This window comes from Ambystoma mexicanum, chromosome 6p (genome assembly GCF_040938575.1).
Source record: "Ambystoma mexicanum isolate Mex_15411 chromosome 6p, UKY_AmexF1_1, whole genome shotgun sequence".
Taxonomy (NCBI): domain Eukaryota; kingdom Metazoa; phylum Chordata; class Amphibia; order Caudata; family Ambystomatidae; genus Ambystoma; species Ambystoma mexicanum.
Window position 1 is genome coordinate 649,977,552 of NC_090935.1, and position 22,763 is coordinate 650,000,314.

The following is a 22,763-nucleotide window of genomic DNA, read 5'->3' on the forward strand; positions in this document are numbered from 1 at the left end:
ATTAAATTTAAAACCCTATGCATTGTCCACAAGACTTTCTGGGGCTTGGGTCCAAAATACCTTAAATGATCCCTCCGTAAATACCTCCCCTCTCGAGCCCTTCGCTCTTCTACTTCTAACTCCCTCAGGGTCGGTGGTTTCTCAAAGAAACGAGCTGGGGGCAGATCTGAGTCTTCGGCTGAGGCCTCCCTTTGGAACAGCCTCCCGATCACCTTGAAACTTGAGGAGACCCATCTCTGGTTCCAGAAGCACCTTAAGACCTTCCTCTTCGCTTCTGCCTTTTCCACTCTTCTCCACTGCTGATCTGCTTCTCGCACGCGGCACTGTGCACCTGGCCACCCTCTGTCCCTTGAGCCCAGGTACCTGCTCACCCTGCTTCCCTCCTGTCCACCCCTGACACTGGGATCTGTATCTGTACCCATAGAGCCCCCCACTCTTCTTCTGCACATATCAGATATACCTTATCTGACTATCATGCACTTGCCACTTGCTGGCTGCACTACCTTTTTTCACTGTATTTATTTATTTATTTCACTGATTATTTATTCCTTTCTCTCCTCTGTTCCACACTTTCCACCTCTCCCCCTTCCACGGACTTTTCCCCTTTTCCATGCAATTGCGTGTTCTTAATGTCACTGGGCCTAGTAAGATCGTTTTCTATTGTGTTCTCCCCTGTTCCCTTCCCTTTGCTTGGTCGCGCTCTGAAACACTTGTGTATGAGCGCGATATAAATAAAATATCATATCACTAACCTTGATCAGGAAATTAACTTAGCTCTATGTATCATGCATGGATACCAGCCAAATGCACAAGTGTGAAAAGTATACATTATTTCCCCACTGGATGGTATTTGAACCAAAGGACAAAACACAGAAAAGAATAATTCTACTGACTATTTGGGGAATCCCAGATTCATGCGAGGATAATAGGTAAGGCCATCTGGCATTTGCACCTATGTGAAGATATTTAGCAATCTTAACAGTAGTTAGTGCAACGGATAGCAAGCACATTTTTTCTTTTATTATTTAGATACATATCTGATGTGGTGAACATAGAGAACTTTTGTGAAGTTCTCGCTAGTACAGCAGATATGATGAGGGGTACGTAAGCCCCCAGATCATCCCACTTTTAAGAATAACTTTCATGTGCTAGTGGAGGTACTAATGCTTAACATTGTTGAACTACAGAAACCAATTGAAGGAACAAGTTGGTGAGTTGATTGTAACAAATCCACTAATATTAATCTATTCACAATTATCACTAGGGAGTAAATCACTTTTGGAACCTCCAGATAGATGGATCATACCAACACTTTAGCAGAGGTGAAACTCTAATTTGCCAGCCTTTGTACGCCAAGGGCTTTAGGACAGGTTTCACTTACACACCAGGGAAACAGTTGGAGAATTTGAACTGGCAGGTCACCCATGGTACGAGAGATAACCAATGACTAACAACACTATTGCATTTCATGTTCGGAATGTACAAGAGAACACCAGTATGTATTAGAACTTAAGCATGAAACATCCATAATAGATGATGCACTAAGACTTAGCTATGAACCTAAGGGTCGCTAGTATATTCCTGTATGGTACAGTGTGGAATTTTTGTGCACAACTGATGGAAGTTTTCTGTTCTGTTTTTCTGTTTTTCTTTTTTGACCTCTTCATCTGACACCGCATTATAATATGGGTATGTAACGAAAATATCTACGAGAAAAAAAAGTAATTAAGAAAAGGAGAACACAAGGATACATTCCGGGTATAGGATTGAAGAATGATAGCAGACCCTCTAAAGTAGCAAGTGTGGGAAAAGGGTCAAGTAAGGACAATGTCTTCCTTTCTGTAGAAGACACAAAGAAGGATTATGAAGAGACTACCTCGACAGCAGGAATAACTTAAACTTGTATGAGACATGACATGGGTGGTAATTTTGAACACAGCAATGTCTATGAGCCGAGTGAGCAGAAGATCTGTTATATTTAGATCTTCTCTCACTACAAAACAATTACTATCTCATTGAATACAATAAAAATGATTGATTTATATGATACAACTGCTAGCCTTTACCTGAATAGAGCCAATATTTTAGACTTGATCAATCAAATAATGCCGTTAAAAATGGTAATCACTCAAGAGTGGAAGCAAGTAGAAATACCACAGAAAGCTTGGGACTCTTTTTGGACAGTGATACATTTGGTATCCCCTATAATAACAGAACTTATCATGACCCAAGCCATTATTGGTAAAAGAGGTGAAGGTAGTACCAAGTGCTAGAAATAATATGGCTCAACATACAGCTGAGGACTATTTGCCAGAGAAGGTGATTAATGAGTTTGTGACAAAGATATGTTCTTCATTGCACCTTAAGAGAACACAGTCTTCTGGTCAGATGTTACAAGATCTTGACCAGCTAAGATATGACGGGGGTATAATGACTTAAGAATACTAAAGACTCATTTATTGCAAACAAATTCTTTAGCTTTGCATTTTCCTTCTTTCCATTTATTTGTCACCTGCTTCTAAATTCGAATCAGCTTTGGCAACGAGCAAGCACTCGTAAAGTTCATTGTTGGAACCTGCATGCGATTGTGATTGCGAGCGCTCTGTTGAGCGGGAACTACAGTTCCCAAGAGCACTAGCAGGCTATTTCCTGAAACGTCAGGCGCCAATGGTAGCAGCCCAGCTCGAACTGCTAGGCCAGGTCCCCTCTGCACAGAAAACCAAGCAACCCCAGACATTTTTCGGCCTTGTTGGACCTCCTCAGTGAGGTTCAGCCTGGTTCCCTATGGCGCAGCGAGCAAGGGACCCACATCTGGGCATACCCTCTCTCACATGGAGAGACAAACTGACCACAAAAGTGATGGGTGGAAGGTTTCCAATGAATCTGAACCACTGGTAATTGCTCTGGGCAACCTTCCACACCACCGTTTTTTAGCCCATCTGCGCCATTGCAAAAGGGGTCCAGCCATGTGCAAATCAGTCAGCTGCCGCCACCAATGGTAGCAGCCCAGCCCGAACTGCTAGGCCAGGTCCCCTCTGCACAGAAAACCAAGCAACCCCAGACATGTTTCGGCCTTTTTGGACCTCCTCAGTGAGGTGCAGCCTGGTTCCCTATGGCGCAGCGAGCAAGGGACCCACGTCTGGGCATACCCTCTCTCACATGGAGAGACCCAAGCTACTCCTCACTGATGACGCCCAACAAGGCTGAAACATGTCTGGGGATGCTTGTGGTCTCGTGCAGAAGAGATGTGACCTACTAGCAGTGCGTGCTGGACTGCCCCTTTTGGGGTAGGACCAAGCCTGATTTGCAGATGGTTTTTCCCCTTCTGTAATGGCTTGGCAGGCTGAAAAACGATGGTCTGGAGGGTTGCCCAGAGTTTTGCCCGTGTTTATGATTAATTCAAAACCTTCCAGCCATCACCTTTCTGTTTTGCTAAAGTCACCCCGAGTGGGACCGGTATGCCCAGACGTGGGTCCCGAGTCTGCCTGGCCTAGAGACCCAAGCTACTCCTCACTGATGATGCCCAACAAGGCTGAAACATGTCTGGGGATGCTTGTGGTCTCGTGCACAAGGGATGTGACCTAGCAGTGCGGGCTGGACTGCCCCTTTTGGGGTAGGACCAAGCCTGATTTGCATATGGTTTTTCCCCTTCTGTAATGGCTTGGCAGGCTGAAAAACGATGGTCTGGAGGGTTGCCCAGAGTTTTGCCCGTGGTTATGATTAATTCAAAACCTTCCAGCCATCACCTTTCTGTTTTGCTAGAGCCCAGTCCTCTGACCTAGGTAAGAATGGGAATAGGAAAGCTCAACGATCTTCTCTCCGAACTACAAGAGATACAGAAAACAGGAGCCATACACGCACAAGCGCTGGGAAGTGTTTTAGTGCCACCAGATCATGAATCTACCATGAATGGCACCAAAATACCTTCCTGCATGTTGACAACAGCAGATCAGCTACCCATTAGTGAGCCTATCAGGACAGAAACCAAACAAATACATAATAAAGAAGCCCCGACAAAAAACTGAAAATATGTTTACTGAACACACGCTCCCTTAATCAACATGCATCATGTGTACACGACCCGATTGTGTCAGACAACATTGACATTACGTGTATCACAGAAACGTGGCTACAGACCCAATTGGACCTACTTGCACTCTGGCAGTAGCCACGGGTTCCACAATCCACTACACTAATAGAGAAAGCGGGAAAGGGGGCAGGGTAGCCATAGTAACACGAGACTCGCTGCCTGTCTTTCCCACTACATCTTCCTGCACAGGCTGTGAAATACTACACCTTAAACACTGTCCCACAGACAATAACTGCATTCATTTCATACACATCTACAGACCACCCTCCCTGGAATCAGAGTTCAACGATGAACTCACCATCCTTGCCAACTCACTTATTGGCCAAAATAAATCCACGATCATTCTTGGAGATTTAAATTGTCTGTGTGGATACCTAAAAGACAAGGAAGCAATTCTCCTTGAAAAAACACTACAAAAATGCAATTCAATGTCATGAATCATGGCCCCACCATGGCAAATGGTCACCATCTGGACTGGGTCATTACTAACAGCTTAGAGACCAACAACTATGTAACCACCCCTTGTATATGGACAGACCATTACAAAATAGTTTTTGACCTACACCTACCTCTCCCAGCAAAAAAACTTGCTAATAAGGCAAGGAAAGTCCTTTCCAGAAACTTCAAAAATATTGAAAGCGCAGACCTACAACTGTGCGTAAATAGCATTCTGGCAGACATTAATGAAAAAGACTCATGTGACACCATCATCAAAAATATGACCAGCAGATGCGTATATTAATTAACCAGAAAGCGCCAAATCGTGAAATAACTGTTAGGCTCAACCTTAACCATCAAAAATGGTTCACACCAGAACTCATCACCCTTAAGAAAGAAAAAAAACGTAGCGAAGTTGAATGGCTTAAAAACCAAACAAATGACTACAAAACAAGCTGGAAATCACTAGAAAAATCCTACAAAACCAAGATCAATGAGGCTAAAAAGAACTACTTCAACAGTCAAATCGAAGCATCCTCCAATTCAGCTAGCAAACTCTTTGACATTCTCAAATCCATAGATAAGCCCCAGGCGATGGCCCCTGCATTTATACCATCACAATCTGAATGTGAAACACACAGGTAGCATTCGCTAACAAAATATCCAAAGCTAGAGAACGCATTGCACTAGCACAAGCTAATAAACCTCAACTTAGTCTTCCTGTAGAACAGTCGACCACAAATGGAAAGGAGAAGTTCCAATTTCAACCCATATCATTTGAAGCCATGTTGAAAACCTTGGCATCTATGAAACCATCCTCCTGCGCCGAAAACCAACTCCCTCCAAAGATCTTCCTTGAACATCCCAAAATTTTTACTCCACTCTTCACTAAAATTGTCTTTCTGGGACCAAGTAGTGCCTAACAACATAAAAAAGGTCACCATCACACCGCCTAGTAAAAAAAAACCTAACTTAGACCCTCACGACCCTAACAACTTAAGACCTATTACGAACTGTAATTTTACTGGACAAAATAGCAACAACGCAATTTCAGGAATATGTGGAAAGCCATGAGATTTTACACCCACAACAATCTGGCTTTAGAGCCGCTCACAGAGACAGCTATGCTGGACCTACAAACCAGAATGCTGGAAATTATGGACAAGGGAAAGGCTGGCCTGCTGGTCCTTTTGGATCTGAGCGCCGCTTTTGACCTGCTAGACCATCAGCTCCTACAGCAAGCACTTGAGAAGGTCGCCAACTGCTCCAAGGAAGCAATAAATTGGTTATCGTCCTTCCTTGAAAACAGAATATCCCGAGTACATTGGGGTGACAAATTCTCCTCTGAATTTAACATCTTCTGTGGGGTACCACAGGGAGCCAGTCTATCCACACTGCTCTTCAACTTATACATCCGTTTCCTATGTGAGTTACTACAACAGCTCCAGATATTTTTTTACCAACTACGCTGATGATACTCAGCTGGTCCTGGAATTGAGCGGGGATTACACTAAGGACAATACGACATTAAACACACTATACGGAAATATCGAAGATTGGATGGACAATAACTGGATGTGCCTGAATGGCAATAAGACCGAATTAATGGTCTTTGGCTCCACCCAGGCTCATGCCAAACTCCCCGCTGACTATCAGGCTTTCCAAATTAAAGAAACCCGTATTACAGTGGCAGATAAGGTTAAAACGCTTGGAATGACGTTGGAAGCCTCCCTCAACGCAGATGCCCAAGCTATGTATGTTAGCAAAAACTGTAACTATTACATCAGACTCCTCAAAGCAATTAGACCCCTGCTGAGTGAGAAGAATTGCGCCACAATAGCCAGAGCCACCATCCTGTCACGTCTGGACTCTGGAAACACACTCCTGGCAAGAGCAAGTAAGCAGAGCATCCAAAAATTCCAGCTGGTCCAAAATAATGCGATCAGAATGGTAAAAAAAAAAGCAAGAAGCGAACACATCAGTGAAGCCAGACGGGATCTCCACTGGCTGAGAATGGAGGATCGCATACAATTTAAGTCTATGTGCCTAACTCAGAAGTGCCTATACGGCAAGGCTCCAGCCTATCTGAAGTACAAACTCACTCTTTACCATCCCCCCAGGGCATTAAGATCAGAACAGATTTATAACTCCCCTGAAACACAAAAGGGAACTCCCTAACCGAGCGGCAGCTAATTGGAACAAACTGCCAAAGTGTCTTAGGTTGGAGACCAACCTTTTGGTCTTTCACAAAAAACTCAAAACTGAGCTTTTCAAGTAACCCACCATCTACTTATGGAATCAGTTAACAATTAATCTTATGTGTTTTGTCCTGTCCCATCTCTTCTCGTTCTCTTTGCGCCTGTCCTTGTCTCCATGTAAGCGCCCCGATGCCTGCGGGCAGTTGGCTCTATATAAATAAATTTAAAAAATAAAATAAAAAAATAAGATCCTGGAACACAAGAGAGTATAGTTGTTTTTTGGATAATGTTGCGGGTCTACATTTCTTGGTTACTGGTAATATATTTTAACTACAAGAGACATGGGTAATGCAGGACCTGATCATGGATGGGTTTACCATTTTTCAAAGGAAAGCCCAAAAAGATGAAACAGGTCGTCCTTTTGGTGGGTTGATTACAGCGATAGCACACCACTTAAAGGCTACAGTGTTTCTATACACTCTCCAATTAGATCAGATCTTAGCTATTAAGGTTGATAAAATGTTGAAGAAAGAGAAAGTAGACATATTATTGAAAAATGTTTACAACCGCCGGGTAATGCTAGACTTGATCTCATAATTGAACATATTGAATTCTTGATCGAGGATTGGTTGAATGCATACCCTACTAGCCCATATTATTTAATAGGTGATTTAAATTATCACCAACCACGGTTTCCAAATAAGAGTTACGATTGTGTCCCAAGACTATAGCTACATAAAGAACCAGCAAAATGTTTGGGCTATTGGTCTGGGAGATGAGGAAATAATAAAGGCTACTAGCCTATGTCTACTCTTTTTTCAAGCACATCAAATATTTCAGTTAGTTCATGTCAAAACTCAGGATCCTGTTACGCTCACCTGGTATCCACAGGGACACCACCCAGCCGGGTTACACGCTGGTATACTTCTCAGTGGTGTCCAGATGTGGTCTGCGGGGAAGGTTCTGCCTGAAAATACAGGAGGACTGTGTTCAAGACTGGCCGACCTGGGTAAGTATCCTCCCTCCACCCCCGTATGATTTCAGCCCCTCTGGGGCCCTCTCCTCATCCTGTGGTAGAGTTAGGCGTGCTCTCCGTCCTGCCTTCTTTGCAGGGGCGCGTTGTCTTTCATGGGCGTGTGCGGTCCAGTTACTTCACTGATGCCGGCGCGTTTTATATCGTTCAGGTAGGTCTTATTACTGTTCTTTAGTTTTGTTGCTATCCTGAATGCCTTTCTTTGTTTAATAATGTCTCTTTTTCTCCCTTAGGTATGCGGAGCTTCAGCGCGGCGAACTGGCCTGGTTGAGCCTTGCTGCCAAATGATGGCGCATTAAGAACGCTATGATGCGGTAAGTAAGCGTTATGCGCAGCGCTGCGATGTCTTGCCTTTGCTAACCTGTGTTTCCTTCTTTCCGTGTAGGTTGCGGTGTTCTTCAGCGTGTGTGGAATTTCCAGAGTGGTGCCAGCGGAGAGGCAACCAGCCAGGTAAGCCTTTTGAGCAGTTCGTAATTTGCAATGTCTCTTATGCTTTCTTCAATGTTGCCTCTATCTTCCTCTTTCAGGTCGTTTAGTTCGGGAGGCGTGCTGATTTAAGGAAGCTGTTCTCAGGAGCTGCGAGAAGCTAAAGATGAAGACTGCAGGTAAGATGCTGCTGCTAACAATGTTCCTTTTGTCTCCTTGCAGGTTCTGCTTCTCCGAGGTTCGTGGGTATAGCTGGACACGGTGAGCGTCACGTTGCAAACTGCAAAGTAACGCGAAGCGTGTTGTCTTGCTCGGGTGTGGTTTAAATAGCCCCAACAAACTAGTCCAGGTAAAGTAGTCCCTAGGCTACCACACCCAAAACACTAGACCGCATAGCTTGTTTCCTAGGAACCAAGCTATGTGGATGCCTCCATGTTGGCTGATGAAAACAATAAAGTAGTTCCAAAGCACATGTTTTTCATGGTGTATGAGCCTGGCACCATAGGCGCCAGGACTGGCCCCAGGAGGGCTTTTGAAGAGGATGCCTGGCTCTAGAGTCCTTAGTCCTGACTCCACCTGGCCAATGGGTTTGCCAGAGGGGGTTTTGGGCGAGGGTCGTGACAGATCTCTTTTATACTTGGACCAATGGCATGCAGTGCCCATGTTTCGATTTTGTATTAACAATGTAGAATGGTTCTATGAATGTTAATACATTTGAGCTCATTCCCAATGAATTAAGAGACCATGTGATAGGTGAATGCTGTGCCAAACATGATCTAACACAATTGCGTACACAGATGGATGGCAATTATGCCATTATTAATGGAGGGAATCGAAATGGACAGAGAGGAATGTAGATAACGCCAGTTCAGAATTATTGGAAGTATTTTTTGAAGGAAATATGCCAAAATTGTCTAACATAGAGAATTAATACCAGATAACAAAGATCTATCAATAAATTGGCTAATGATCAAAGGAAAAAAAATGGTATCATTAATAAACCTCATAAAAAAGTTTTTGACCACAAATAACTAATGAAGAAGAAACAAATAAAGGATGATCTCTGACAAGTAAAAAGAAATAGCAGGGCTGAGATGTGTATACAAAATTTTACAAAATCAAAAGATTGAGACTAAAATATAAAAACTGGCATAAAATGCATAAGGGCGCTATGGCCTCAACTCAATGGAATACCATGTTTACGGTTTTAAAAGGAAAAGATGCAAACAAATTCTGGTACATATTGCAGAAATATAATACGGGTCAAATGGCCATGAGGGAAATTTAAAGGGATAGTCGAGTAAAAAAATGTATTTAAAAAATAGATAGGCAACATTAAAAAAAAAAAATACTAGCACTTTTTTTTTTTTTAACTTTCCTATGTAAAATTTTGAGCTATTCAAGCTCAAAATTCGCAAAAGCAAGCACATGGACGCATCCATTTTGTGAAATGGATGCCCGGCTGTGCTGGCTTTTGCTTTTGCGGCACTAATGAAGGAAAAGCCAGCCAGCTGTAGTAAACAAAAGCTACCGCTGGGTGGCTTTTCCTTCATTGGTGCTGTACGCGGAGGACGGAGACCGGAGACCAGAGCAGGAAAGCTGCAGCTGAATCTCGGTAAGTGCTATATGTTTTTTTTTAAATGAGCACTAGCTGCGGTTTGTTTTCTAAGTTTTCCGGGCTGGAGGAGCCCGGAAAACTTAGAAATAAAACCGCAGCTTTAAAAACGTTGTATTTATGTTTGCGGTCGCTTTTGAAGCGACCGCAAACATAAATACAACGTTGTGTTTGAAAACGCTGCGGTTTTTCTTTCCAAGTTTCTCAGGCTCCTCCGGCTCGGAGTGTTTCTGCCTACAGCTGATTTCCCATTTGGGGCTCTCGGGCTCCCCACGGGGGGCCCGAGAGCCCCAAATGGGAAATGCTAAATGCTGTTGTGTTTCTGCCTAAATCTGCTTTCCCATGACCATTAATTATAAATGTATCGAAAACTAAAATGATTACTATAAAAGCTAATAGAAGAAAACTAAAGAAAGTCAATTGGACCATGCAAGGGACCAAGGTGCAGGAGGTAGATAACTACCTATACCTTGGTATTCTTGCTACAAACAATATTGATAACGCTATTCAGGCTAAAACCATAGTGAATAAAGTATCGGTTAAAATGAAGACCATAAGAACTTTCATACAGAAATCAGGCAGGCACTCTAATGGGGGATTAACGCAATTGTATAAAGCCCGTTTCCTCTCCCTCTTCTGGCCCCCTTGTGGATGCCTCTCCCTCTCCTCCTCCTTTCTCCACCTTTTCTTTGATCACTCCTGATGACGTTTCTAGACAAGTCCGATGTATGAAAGTGGCATCCAAGCGGGTGCTCCCATGCTCCTCCAGAACCATCAAGGACCACATCAACACCCTTACTCCAGCCTTGCCCGATTTCTGCAATCACTCTTTTGCCTCTGGAACTTTCCCCTCTCCCCTTAAGCATTCCCTTGTGCACCCCCTCCTGAAAAAAAACTTCTGATGATCCCTCCTGTCTGGCAAACTATCGCCCGATTTCTATCAATCCTTTCCTGGGCAAACGCTTGGAAAAGCTGGCCATCTTCCGGCTTACTCTCCATACTGAATCTGTTGGTTGTCTCCGTGACCATCAGTCTGGCTTCAGAGCAGTCAGAGGCTCGGAAACTGCTCTCCTGAATACCCGTGAAGATCTGGTAACTAATCTCAACTCAAGTCTTCCTTCTGCCCTTATTCTCCTTAATCTTTCCTCTGCTTTTGTCACTGTTAATCACGCCATCCTGATCAATCTCGATGAGAACCTGGGAATCACGGATCAGGCCCTAGCATGGTTGACCACCTTTCTCCTGGACCGTCCCTCTCAGGTCCAACTGGGGTCCTTTCTCTCCACCACCTCTCTCTCCACATGTGGTGTTCCCCAGGGCTCCAACCTCTCACCCTGGCTTTTCAACGTCTACGTGGCCTCTTTGGCCCACTTCATCTCTACCTTATCTAACATCCAGTGTTATGCGGATAACACTCAGCTCTCCTTCCACCTCCCCTCCCTCGCTCATTCCTGACTGTCTATCCGTGATTCAGGAATGGTGCGCTTTCAACAAACTCTGCCTCAATGCCAACAATACCGAGATCCTCCTCATTGGGACCCCTGCTCCCGCTTTCCTTCTTTCACTCTCGCCGTCCTCCTTGGGCCCTCTCCCTGCGTCTTCCTGTGAGGTAAAAAACCTTGGGGTCATCCCGACTCCACTGTCTCCTTCTCTCCTCACAACACGGACCTCTCCAAGAAGTCCTACTACCAGCTGCACCTCCTCAGAGGTATTCTTCCTTTTCTCACTTTTCTCCAGAAGCTCAACATCTCCTGAGCCTGGTTCTCTCTAGGCTGGACTACAGCAACAGCCTCTTTCTCAACCTGCATTCCTCTACTCCCTGCCCTCTGCAACTGATCCAGAACAGGACTGCCAGACTTGTCCTTGGTCTCTCAAAGCCCTGAAATCTCTATACTGGCTCCCGGGGGCTGCAAGGATCAAGTTCAAGACACTTTGCACTGTCCACAAGGTTTTCTGGGGCCAGGCCCCGCACTACATCTAACTCTCTCTTCCTAAACATCTTCCTTCTCAAGCACTCCGCTCGGCTACGTACAACTCTCTGATGGTCAGATGCTTCTACAGGCAGAGAGTCTGAGGTAGATCTCTTTCCCCTGTAGGGGGCCTCCCTATGAAATTGCCTCACTGCCCCTCTCAAACTTGAGCAGGACCATCTCAGGTTCCGGAAGTAGCTCAAGACCTTCCTTTTCACTTCTTTCTTTCCCTTGCTGACCCCCCTGTCTGCTGCGCTGACTGGTTGGTATTAGCCTATTTGACTGAAAATAATTGGCCTAATGGGCAATTTGGTCATATATATAGCAAAACACCAATCCTGGAGAGTGGAGGTTTTGGGGGTGTCCCCTGCTCCCCATATTTGTTGTTTTGCTATTTTGGGGGTGCCCCCCGATTCCTTAAAATTGGAGGTGGGAAAAAAACCATGAAAAAAACCACATGTGCATTTAAATTGGGGCCCGGTCAAATTATTTTCATCCAGTTTGCCGCAGTAAAAAGAAATTCGGGCAACCATACCCAAACCGACTGGTCACCTAGCTACCTTCAGAACCCAATGGGCAGCAGGCTCCTAAATGACCTGTAAGCACCTGCACTGCCTCTGGGCCTCCGCGCACTTAGGGGTTTGTATCTGTAACTTTACATTCCCCTGCCTCCTTGCACTACCCAGAGCTGGATCCCCTGGCTGCACTTATTCAGAGCAATGCTTGCTACCCTGACCACACTTCTCCCTTTTCCCTCCCCCTGGCACTTCTCCTCTCCACCCCCATCTCCTGCACTTGCACGATCTGAATGAGACAAAGCCTAGTAAGATCATTTGTTTCGTCCTCCCTTTGTCTCCCTACCTCGTCTTGTTGCGCCTAGAAAGACTTGTGTACAGGTGCGTTATAAATGCCACATCATATCATAACATATCATATCATAGTTCCAGGCATTTAATAAGGCTTAGAGATTTATATTGCAAATGGGACAACATGGCTGAGTACATTGGAAGGCAAGTTATGGAGGCCGGTTTTAGGCTTGTCGTAGGCCATCCATGTAGAAGCTATTTGTAGCGAATTAGGAATCATTTCGCTTAGTACTTAAAAAATTATCTTTATATCCAATTTCTATGTGAAGATGATGATGAACTTCGATAACACCAAATCCTTTGATTCCCATTTCTTAGACCTAGAGGGGAATTTGGATAGCCATATTGCATTAAAATCATGTGTAAAAGACATTATAGATTTCCTTGAGAAGATAGGTTGCTTTTGCGATCCTTCAGACAATTTGGCTGGTAAATTAAAAAAAATAAAACAAAAAGCTGAGATCTGGGATCGAAATTCAAGAAGTACCTATTTATCTGGGAAAACCAATTATGCCAAATACTTTAGGCACACATTTCCTGTAAATACCCTTTGTGTTTATTTAAAGAATCTTCAAGACCCTCATGCCAGGCGGTTTAAAATGCTTTAAATATTAAATCATCTACCAGTTTTGGCTAATATTGGTGCCTGGTATAATATCTCTCACAAGGAGCGTTTTTGCAGATTGTGCAAAAGAGCAATTGAATCCTCTAGACATTTTCTAACCGATTGTATTAATTTGACCATATTATATGAAAAGGCATTTGCACATTTGGACTCTGATTTGAATTTTATCCATACTGACCAATTTTGGTCCTATTTGATTGCGGTGGAAAACTTCCTTTTGAATTTCAGTTTTTTACTTGTGAAAAGATATAGTTAAGAAACTGATCTGATTGTATTTATTCTTATAAAATGTGGATTTTAAGAACCCTCTATAAGTACTGTATGTTTTAATAATGTACAGTTATTTATCTTTGTTGCTCTTTATACTTTAAATGTGTAAAAGGTTATAATTAACCAATAACTACAAAAGAAAAAAAAGAAATTCTTGAGCAAGGATATGGGTGTCCATAAATGTAAAACCATAAATTCATTCATTCACAAAGGGGGTTGGGGATTCTGCTTTGTAAACAGCGAGGACCGGATTCAAAACGATGCTACATAACAGATTGAACATGATCTTTTAATATGAATGATCCAATGTAGTGCTATATCCCTGATCCTCACTGTTCCAACAGTCCATTGTTCATACAAAAAGAGCCACCAACATTGCTTGCACAATTACAAATAATGTTTTCTTACTCCTGCTGCTAGTGAATGTTCTTACCTTCATGTACACTTTTCAGAGGGTGAACAATTTTCTGGGGGTTTTAAGTTTCAACTTCCATTGTAATGCGTTGCTACTAATGAAGCATGCCTCCTTATCGGACTACCTACTACCTACTATAAAGATCTGATCATCAGGAGGTAAACGTCATCTCCTGGGAATCAAGTAACACACTAGGAGAAACCCATAGCGAACAAGGCGCTGTTAGGAAGACAACCGCAAACAACTTCCACAGGAGATACAAACAATACCATTTTGTCCATCACATAGGACCCATTATGCTTTCAATTTCTTTGAGATGTGTAAAAAAGGTAGCAGGTGTCCCTCTCTAGAAAGAACACATAACCTGTTCTGCGGTTTTTACCCACTTTGAGAGTCCGTAGCCATCGCTTTTTGCTCACTGTACTTTTCACAAAGAAGGAATAACTATTTGCATATCAGTCTTCGTCCCGTCCACAAGGGCAGTCCAGCATCGAAATGCATGGCAAACCTCCTTTGAACAAGAGTGCCAACAGCAACCCCAGCCACGTGTTTCGGCCTAGTGGGGCCTCATCAGTGAGGTGGAGCTGTGCTTCTCTGAGCACAGTGTGCAAGTGGTCCACGTCTGGGTTACCCCAGTTAACCTAGGGTGACCAACCCCAAGTTCCTTGCAAAAATACAAAAAAGGTAGCAGGCGCCCCTCTCTAGAAAGAACATGGCATGATAACCTGTTCTGTGGTTTTTACCCACTTTGAGAGTCCACAGCCATTGCTTTTTGCTCACTGTACTTTTCACAAAGGAGGAATATACATGTGTCCCAACAAGCTTTTATACACATTCCCATGCACACACAGTTAATGTCATGTCTGTATGGCCACAAAAAATAAAATCAGATCCTGGTAGCTGTTGGTAACAATCTAACTGGGTTCCTCTATAGTACAAGCAGAAGCTAAATAGCTAGTATCAATTTCGATCGCTGTACCTAAACCATAAACCTGAGGCGGCAAGCTTCTCTGGCCTGTATCAGCCCAAGCCGACGTTATAACACCAGCCTCATTACCAGCCGGTGAAGCCCGACACGGAGGGTGCTATGACTAAGATGATCTGGGGACTAACCCCCTCGGGGTGTTCAGGGTGATTTAAAAAAAGAAACCACATGACCTATGGATAGTATATCCTGCGCATAGCCCATCGTCCCCTCCCATACTATCGGGGGACAGTGCGTTGGGGTGACCGGGGTGTGCAATGATGGCAGAGCAAGCAGGACCTGGCAGCAGAACAGAGTGGAGGATGTAGGGATGTCTTGTGGGGCATACACATGGTCTGGGGGCACAGCCAAGATAGTGATGCTCTGGAAGGAAGGCACCAGTTGTGGGGAGCAAACAAGAGCTTATACTAGTAGTTCTAGCCAGGGTTCTGGCATATGAGCAATGAATCCTTCATAAATTGAACAGCAACCCCCTACCACCATCACCTCTCCCGACAGTCAGCAATCTGAGTTGAATGTAAGGATATTTATTATGACTAGTCATGAATTATTCAATCATGCGGACATCATTATTCGTAGGCAATTTAATAAGACCTAGACCAGCTAAATGTCTAAATGTTGCACAGCACCTCTCTGTGTCACGTGTCCTTCCAGTAAGATTCTGAACCGTATGAAGACCTGCCATTAACCACGGCCTGGAGACAAAAAACATTAATTATCTTATGTGGTGTAGGTTTGGAAGAAAACCAAATCTCTTCACCAACAGAGGGCAAATGCAGGCACAAGAACACAAACATACCAACCCCCCTGAATACTAATCGTGCCTAGTCCTTGCACTGCACTGTTTTGTTTATGTGCATTATTGAGAACTTTTCTTTATAAAAACATTTGCTTTTTTTGCTTCACATATACTTTTTTACATGTCTGTATTACATGCCTACATAACTTTGCAGACATGAAGTGGGAATTTCCCAGGAGAACCTATCCAAAATCTTTTTCATCTGGAGAAATCTCCATGCTATTTTAATTGCTCAGGAGTTATATCAGGTTGTTCTTTTTTTACATTGTCAGTTCAAATCATGGCAGGCCGCTAACAAATAAAGGCTACATTAAACGGTGGCCACCATTCTAGAGATTCATGGGTCTTCAGGGGCTCTATAAAGTCCTGCAGTCTAACCTGGGAGTTAGGAATCTAGTTCACTTGCCTTATAACCTCCACCTTCTACCAGATGACTTTGCTCTTATTTTTTTGATCCCCTTGTAGGTTATGTATATATCGTGCAGGGCCTGCGGAATTACATGGTAGGATGAAATTGGATTGAAAGGTTTCCACATTGTGATATGTCAGGATTTTATGGTCATTGTGATTTGAAAAGGGGTGACATCCCACCCAATGCCTCTGAAATTATCACAGAACTCAACAGTCTTTAGCAACAGTGTCTCCCTTTTTCTTAAAACCTGCGTAACCTAGCTGCTTTCAAATCCTGTAAGTATCTCTTATCCGGCATTTGACATCTTTGTCGGAATTATATCTTTCGTCCGATTACTCTCCCACATGGTTTGTCCTCCAATACTATTGGTCATTTGCAAATGCCTGCTTTTGCTTCATATACACCCCTCTCCTGCTGCTGCCCTGCATGCACACAGAACAAGCCACAAAGGGCTGTATCTATTTGGGCTATATCTCTGGGCTACTAGGTAATCTTTTGTGTCTCTCAAAATACCAGATGTTCAATTAAAACGTTTGTTCAATGTTGATCCACATGCACTTCAGATCAACAGTAAACAGTTCATGCCAGATTTGTCTTACTTCAGTAGTAATAGTGGTCATTTGCCAATTAAATCGTTCTCAACTTTTCAACTTTGGAAAGATGAAGAGCCAAGTTGGGCCTGCCAAAATTTGAACCAGTCAAGCGTAGGCTTGCCCCACCCCAGACGAGCCCACTTAGTCATAGAACTATCATCCTGGATACGGCTAAAAGGTGCATCACAGCGATTACACAAATATCAAAGTTGTCAAACAACATTAACTTGATCCATTGCTTTTATGCTGAACGTTATGCGTGATACAACATATTTCCCCATTCTTTAGTACAGTCACATGCTGTCAATGTTTTTTGAACCATGCTTCGATAATTTGCATAAGAAAGGTAACTTACCACCTGCTCAGAAATTTCAGGTCTCTTCACAAAGTTCCGAGCTACAGTTCCTTGGGCCATTGCCAATATCTGAAGAGCATTTTCCACAGCACCTGACATAGTCTGTATGTGAATCTGGAAAAAATAGCAAACTGATATTGGCCAGCATGTTTAATCTTTCAAAATGCCCACTGTATCACAGTGTATATTGCATTGAATGTTCCTTTGTGTGAGTGCAATGGACTCTTTTTCCAATGATCAACGACTGGTTTAACTGTATAAATTGGTAGAGTTATTTCCCAATTTTATGTGCAGATCAAAACAGTCCATACCACTTTGGGATTAGCCTCGCCTTAAATTATGCCTCTTTGATTAATTGGATTATCTGTGGTTTCTAAAGCACAACATCAGGAATGGAAGTTGTCAAAAAAAGGGTATGTTTCAAGATTTGTATTTAAAAAGAGGTAGCGTTCGTTGCTCAGGGGGAGAGAGAGCTTAACTAGTGCAAACAAAGGGGGGTGGTTGAACAAAGAAAGCACATCTCCAAGCACACTTTTTTTTGTAACCTGGTCCTTAAAGTAATGATGATGATCCAGACTAAAGCTATCTGGCTAAAACCATTAAAAACCTTGCAAAAGAAACAAGCCTCCAGATGGTTTACTGCAAAGCTGATTTGTAACAAACAAGAAAACCAGAAGCTCGAGCAACCTAACACTTGACAAACTATCCTACCACCATCAATTGCAGCAATACAGGGCAGAAATAATCAAAGCAAAAAAACACATAACCTACAATGTACTGATCCCACACAACAAAGCTAGAAGGTGGTCTTTAAAATCATCCTTTTATACAAAAACCTGACAGCCTGTAAAATGACTCAAATATCCATGTGAGAACTCTGATGCCATTGTGTCGCACTTCCGCAACAAATTCCAAATAATCCAAGACCATCTTGACAGGAAAAGGTCAATAGTGCCCTAACAAACTAGGCAAGACACAGACAGCACCTTCAACGCCATAATTAACTGCTTTCCATAATCATTTCCAGCAACCTGGAAGTCTTCCCAGAATCCACGCCCTACCTCTATCTACGAAACTATAATCAAACAATCAGGTTTTGCACCCAATTTTTAATGCCTTCTTAAAATTTCCATCGAAATTTGCCTTCAAAAATGGTCCTTAAAAACCCTCGATAGACCCAAGCAACCCAGCCACGTACCGCCCCAATCTCCAACACACCTGCAAAATACTTGGAAAATCCATATACTAACCACCTCTGGAAATACATTGAGACCAACAACTCCTCCACGAAATGCAACATGGAAACATGCAATGAGAGGACCAGAATCCACACTATTCCCAATTTGGGACCTGATAAATGACACAGACAATTGCACGTCTACTTCACTCACCCTAATGAACATCTCTGCAGCATTCAACACCATCAGTCACGGGATCCTACTAAAGAGGGTAGAGGACATCAGGGTAAAGGGAATTGCTCTACGCTGGACTGTGTCTCTGCCAACAGTGAACAGAAACAACAGCCATGTCACCTTCGAGATGACGCACTTGCAACCGGACCTGCAAAGTACTACATGGCTCCAGTCTCACTCCTCTCCTGTTCAACATATGCAGGACTCTCTCTTCTTGAACTCATCAGCAATATTGACATTATATTATTTAACTATGCAGATGACACAGAAATCGTCTACAAACTCACCAATGTCCGATTAACTAACATAACAGACTTCAACACGTGTCTCTCACATGTGAATTCCTGGATGACTACTAACAGACCTAAGCTCAACCCATCCAAAACGGAACTACTGATCAGTGGGTGCAGTGCCATCGCACACTAAAGGAACTCTATCCATCATCTTCACCAACTGTGGGAAACCTGGGAGCCCCAAAGGATGAAGACCTCGCTCTAGAACATCAGGTTAACAACACCATAAGAAGCTGTTTCTTCCAACTCTGCATCATGTCCAACCTGAACTTCACTCACAGGGCTTTGGCAGTTATCACTCTGGTACTACCAAGACTTAACTACGAAAACATCCTTAAAAGACTATGGGAATATCTACTGCTTTATGAGGGAGGATCACATGAGAGGGGATAGCCACTAGGGACATGTCATGGCTTCATTGGATAGACCGTGGTATTCCCCCATTTCCCCATGAAGAAAAATCCTTGTTGCCCAAGACCCTGATGGCCTGTTGCCATGTCTCGGTTTCCCCATATGGGAAAAGTAAGGAAACCCTTTTCCAGTACTCTTTAGGCCAAACTTCCATCCGTGTCCTAAAGAGCAAAATCTCCAAAAACCTCCCCTTCAATTATAGTTCTCCTTCAGGTATAACTGATCAACCAGGTGAACCTTTCCAGAAAGACCGTTTTAGAATTATGCATCAGAAACCATAAATGGACTTTCATTCCCACAACCACCTAAATCCTCAGTCAATATAAGTGGACTTCAATTCCCACAAATCCTCAAGTACTGAGACGAGGAGGATGAAGGAATTGATACTGACCAGCAAGCGTGGTGAACGTGCTAGTCACTGGGTGAAAGTACCTGTAGGCGGGACCTTTAAAAATGGTCATCGTGCTGAGAGATGGAGCTCAGGAGAGGACGCTGGCAGCACGAGTCGGCCTGCAGAAGCTGAAGGCGTGAGCTGGTGTGGCGAGGTGATGGGGCTCGCCAGCAGAGAAAAGGGAAAAAATCGTGGTGCGAGCGAGGCGGGCCGTGGAGACGCCAGGAACAGCAACAACTTCCCTGTGCGTCCGGCAGCCAAGGGAAGCAGCACCGTCCTTACCAGGTGCAGGAGCAGAGCCTGGAGAGAAGTCAGAGCCACCCAGAGTGTAACACGAATGGTACACCGTGTTAGCGCGAAGGAGCCTGAAAACACTACAGTAAGCGGGTGAGTCTTCCAGAGCAGAGTGGGGACCCTGGGGAATTTCGACGAATTTTGCTGAATACAATTAGAACATTGGGAAATTACAAAAGTGAAACAGCAAGAAGATTGTGTATAAATAAAAGGTGCAAAAGATTTCTGGATATTTGGAGTTTGTGGAAAGCAAAGTAAAAAGGAGGATTGTTTATCAAGTAGATATACAAGCCAGGAAGAAGGGTATCTGCTACTTCAATAGTGAAAAGGAACTGTAAGGCATTTTGAGAGTGCAAAGAGAAGTCCTGGCAGAAGAGTACGCCAGGCATTTGAGAGTGCAAAGTGAAGTCCCGGCAGGAGAGTACACCGGGCATTTGGGAGTGCAAAGAGAAGTCCTGGGAAAAGAGCACACCAGGCATTTGAGAGTGCATAAAAAGTCCTAGCAGGGGAATAAAGCAGGCAAAGTGCAAACTTATAAGTAGTGTCAAGCAGAAGCAATGTTTGTGTTAAAAGAAGGTACTTGTGTTGCAAGAAGGAAGGTTGGTTGAAGGAGACATGCAAGACTCATCTTACAAGATTGTTGAGGCCCAAGGAAGGCATAAAGAACGGTTAGTCTCAGAGACATTTGTTATACCTGTGAAGAATCCAGGGGAAGGGACTCACCCACTGGAATTAAGGTCTTTTCCATTTTGGAGAATATTTATGTTGAAGCCATTCTAGTTTTAGTTAAAACTACCTTTTTGCAAATACCAGGTTATAGACATTTCCCTTGTCACTTTGCTGTTTTGTTTTAGTATGAGGGCCAGGATAGAATGTTTTGGACACAAGGACAGCTTTTTGATTTATGATATCCTGACGAAGACTGATACTTCGTTTTTATTTTTTGGGTAGGGAAACTCCTTTTTAGAATAGAGTCAGAGAGGCATTTTCCCAACCCTTTTTATTTGAATAAAAGTCTATAATCAAAAACATGACAACTTTGTGTCCTGCTTTCATTTCTGACCCCTCACAGAACACAATTACTATTGAAAATATCTAAAAAGCTGCCTCATTTGCCTTAACTGGTAGACGCATATTATCTTGGCCCGGGAAAGGGTGGGGGCTTATGCTTATGTCTGTCTATTCCACAAACTAACCAATCACTCTCTAAAACCCTCATCCTTTTTCACCCTATACTATACCTAAACGCCCCCCACTGATGGCCGGCACAGGCCTAGCCAGGAACACAGGACAGAACTATGACTAATCTTCAAATCTATCACACTCCTTCAAATCAACAGGTAACATTGCCCTAGGAACTCTGTACCCTTTATCAGTGCTCGGGATCTCCCCTTTGGATAACCTACTCTCAAAAAACATTGCCTATCTAAGAAGAAGAAAACAGACACAGGCAGTGTTCGAAGTGTACGAAAAGAAGTAGTGGAGCTATGTTCTCTGCTGGTCTGCCCCGCTCCCCACAAACACCATCCCTGCGCCCCCTCCCAAACACAATTCAAACCCCCCAAAAAAACACACCTACTATTTATGGGAATGTGGAGTGCAGTGCACTGAAGTGCAAGCTTCAATTTCTTCCTACACTTTTATTTTAAAACGAAACCATTCCAGAACAGTTTCTTTTTAAAATAAAAGTATAGGAACAGTGAAACTTAAAAATAAAAAGTATGGGAGCACGGCTCCCGACCGCTCCCGACCGCTCCCGCCCACATCGACCTCTGGACACAGGAGCCAAATGCTTTTGACATGCACCCACCAACACCACAGTTTACGCATCTGCCTCTCCCACTATCACAGTAGTAACCAACTTCCCCACTTCTCTTACACAGCCATGCACAGCAAGGCCAACACAAATGGACGAAGGGCACTATACAAGACCACTTATTACAATTCACGGGAAACTTGCAGGCGAGGTAGAGAATGAAGGCCAAGACAAATATCACACCATCCTTTTAATTCGAGATGTATTGCAGCCTTCTGCAGGCATTGTAGCTTGCAGATTTGACAGGGAGGTAGCCTTGAGTATATACTACTGGCAACAATTCTGCCAGAGAGAGTGCCATGATTCCATCAACTCTATGAAAAACGAAGGAACTGGAAAAACACTTTGGTGAATATCAAGGGAAAAGTCAGATTTAGTTGCAGCTGCAATCTGAGAGCCCGTAGTCACTTTAGCATGAAACAGCACACGTATATTCTAAAGCAATTCTACCAGTGTTTTGGCTGCATCACAAATGGTTAGGTATCCTATATCACCCAAACACCAAGATCTTTGTCAACTTAATTTTCATATTACTTTCACTCATGTAACTGTACATAACTAGAAGCAATTGATTAATATTGTACAGGAGGTGGTAGACCTAGAGGTGTTCCAGAATAGTGTTGTCTAAGCAAGCCTTTAAAAAATGAGTGATTTAGGTAGATAATAAAAGTACAGGTGCAAGTACTGGTCCTTATCAAACTCCATATGCAACTGATTTAGATTTTTAACTGAATGGTGGGATCTTAACATGCTTTTTCTGATTTGAAAGAAATGAAGGGACCCATTTTAAAGACGAGCAAAGCTCCAACCTGTTTTTTTAATAGGAGCATGGAGTGGTCAAAAGTGTTGAAGGTTTCCAGCTGATTTTTTAAGGTCAAGGCCCAGAGACTGTTGCCATACATTTTCTCCTTAAGTGGCGCAGACAGGCAATCTCCACAATGCAATTCTTGCACATGCGATTACATTTGTTAAAGGTTTGCAGTTGGGTTTCACAGTATTCCCCGAAGGGCATATCGTGACATTTCTAAAGGGTCAGCATATATTGATTACAAATTC

The 22,763-nt window shown here is 43.3% G+C and overlaps 1 protein-coding gene across 4 annotated transcripts in view; it reads right to left on the minus strand.

The window, feature by feature from the left end:
* Nucleotides 1-22,763, minus strand: part of PTCD2 (pentatricopeptide repeat domain 2) — a 298,424-nt gene that overhangs the window by 37,648 nt on the left and 238,013 nt on the right. For 3 of the 4 annotated variants that reach the window (XM_069627512.1, XM_069627514.1, XM_069627513.1), the window contains one exon: nucleotides 17,091-17,204. In XM_069627512.1, the coding sequence (XP_069483613.1) occupies nucleotides 17,091-17,204 (114 nt within the window). Of the gene's footprint in view, nucleotides 1-15,560; nucleotides 15,627-17,090; nucleotides 17,205-22,763 lie in introns of all 4 variants that reach the window. The other variant, XM_069627515.1, reaches the window with a different exon arrangement.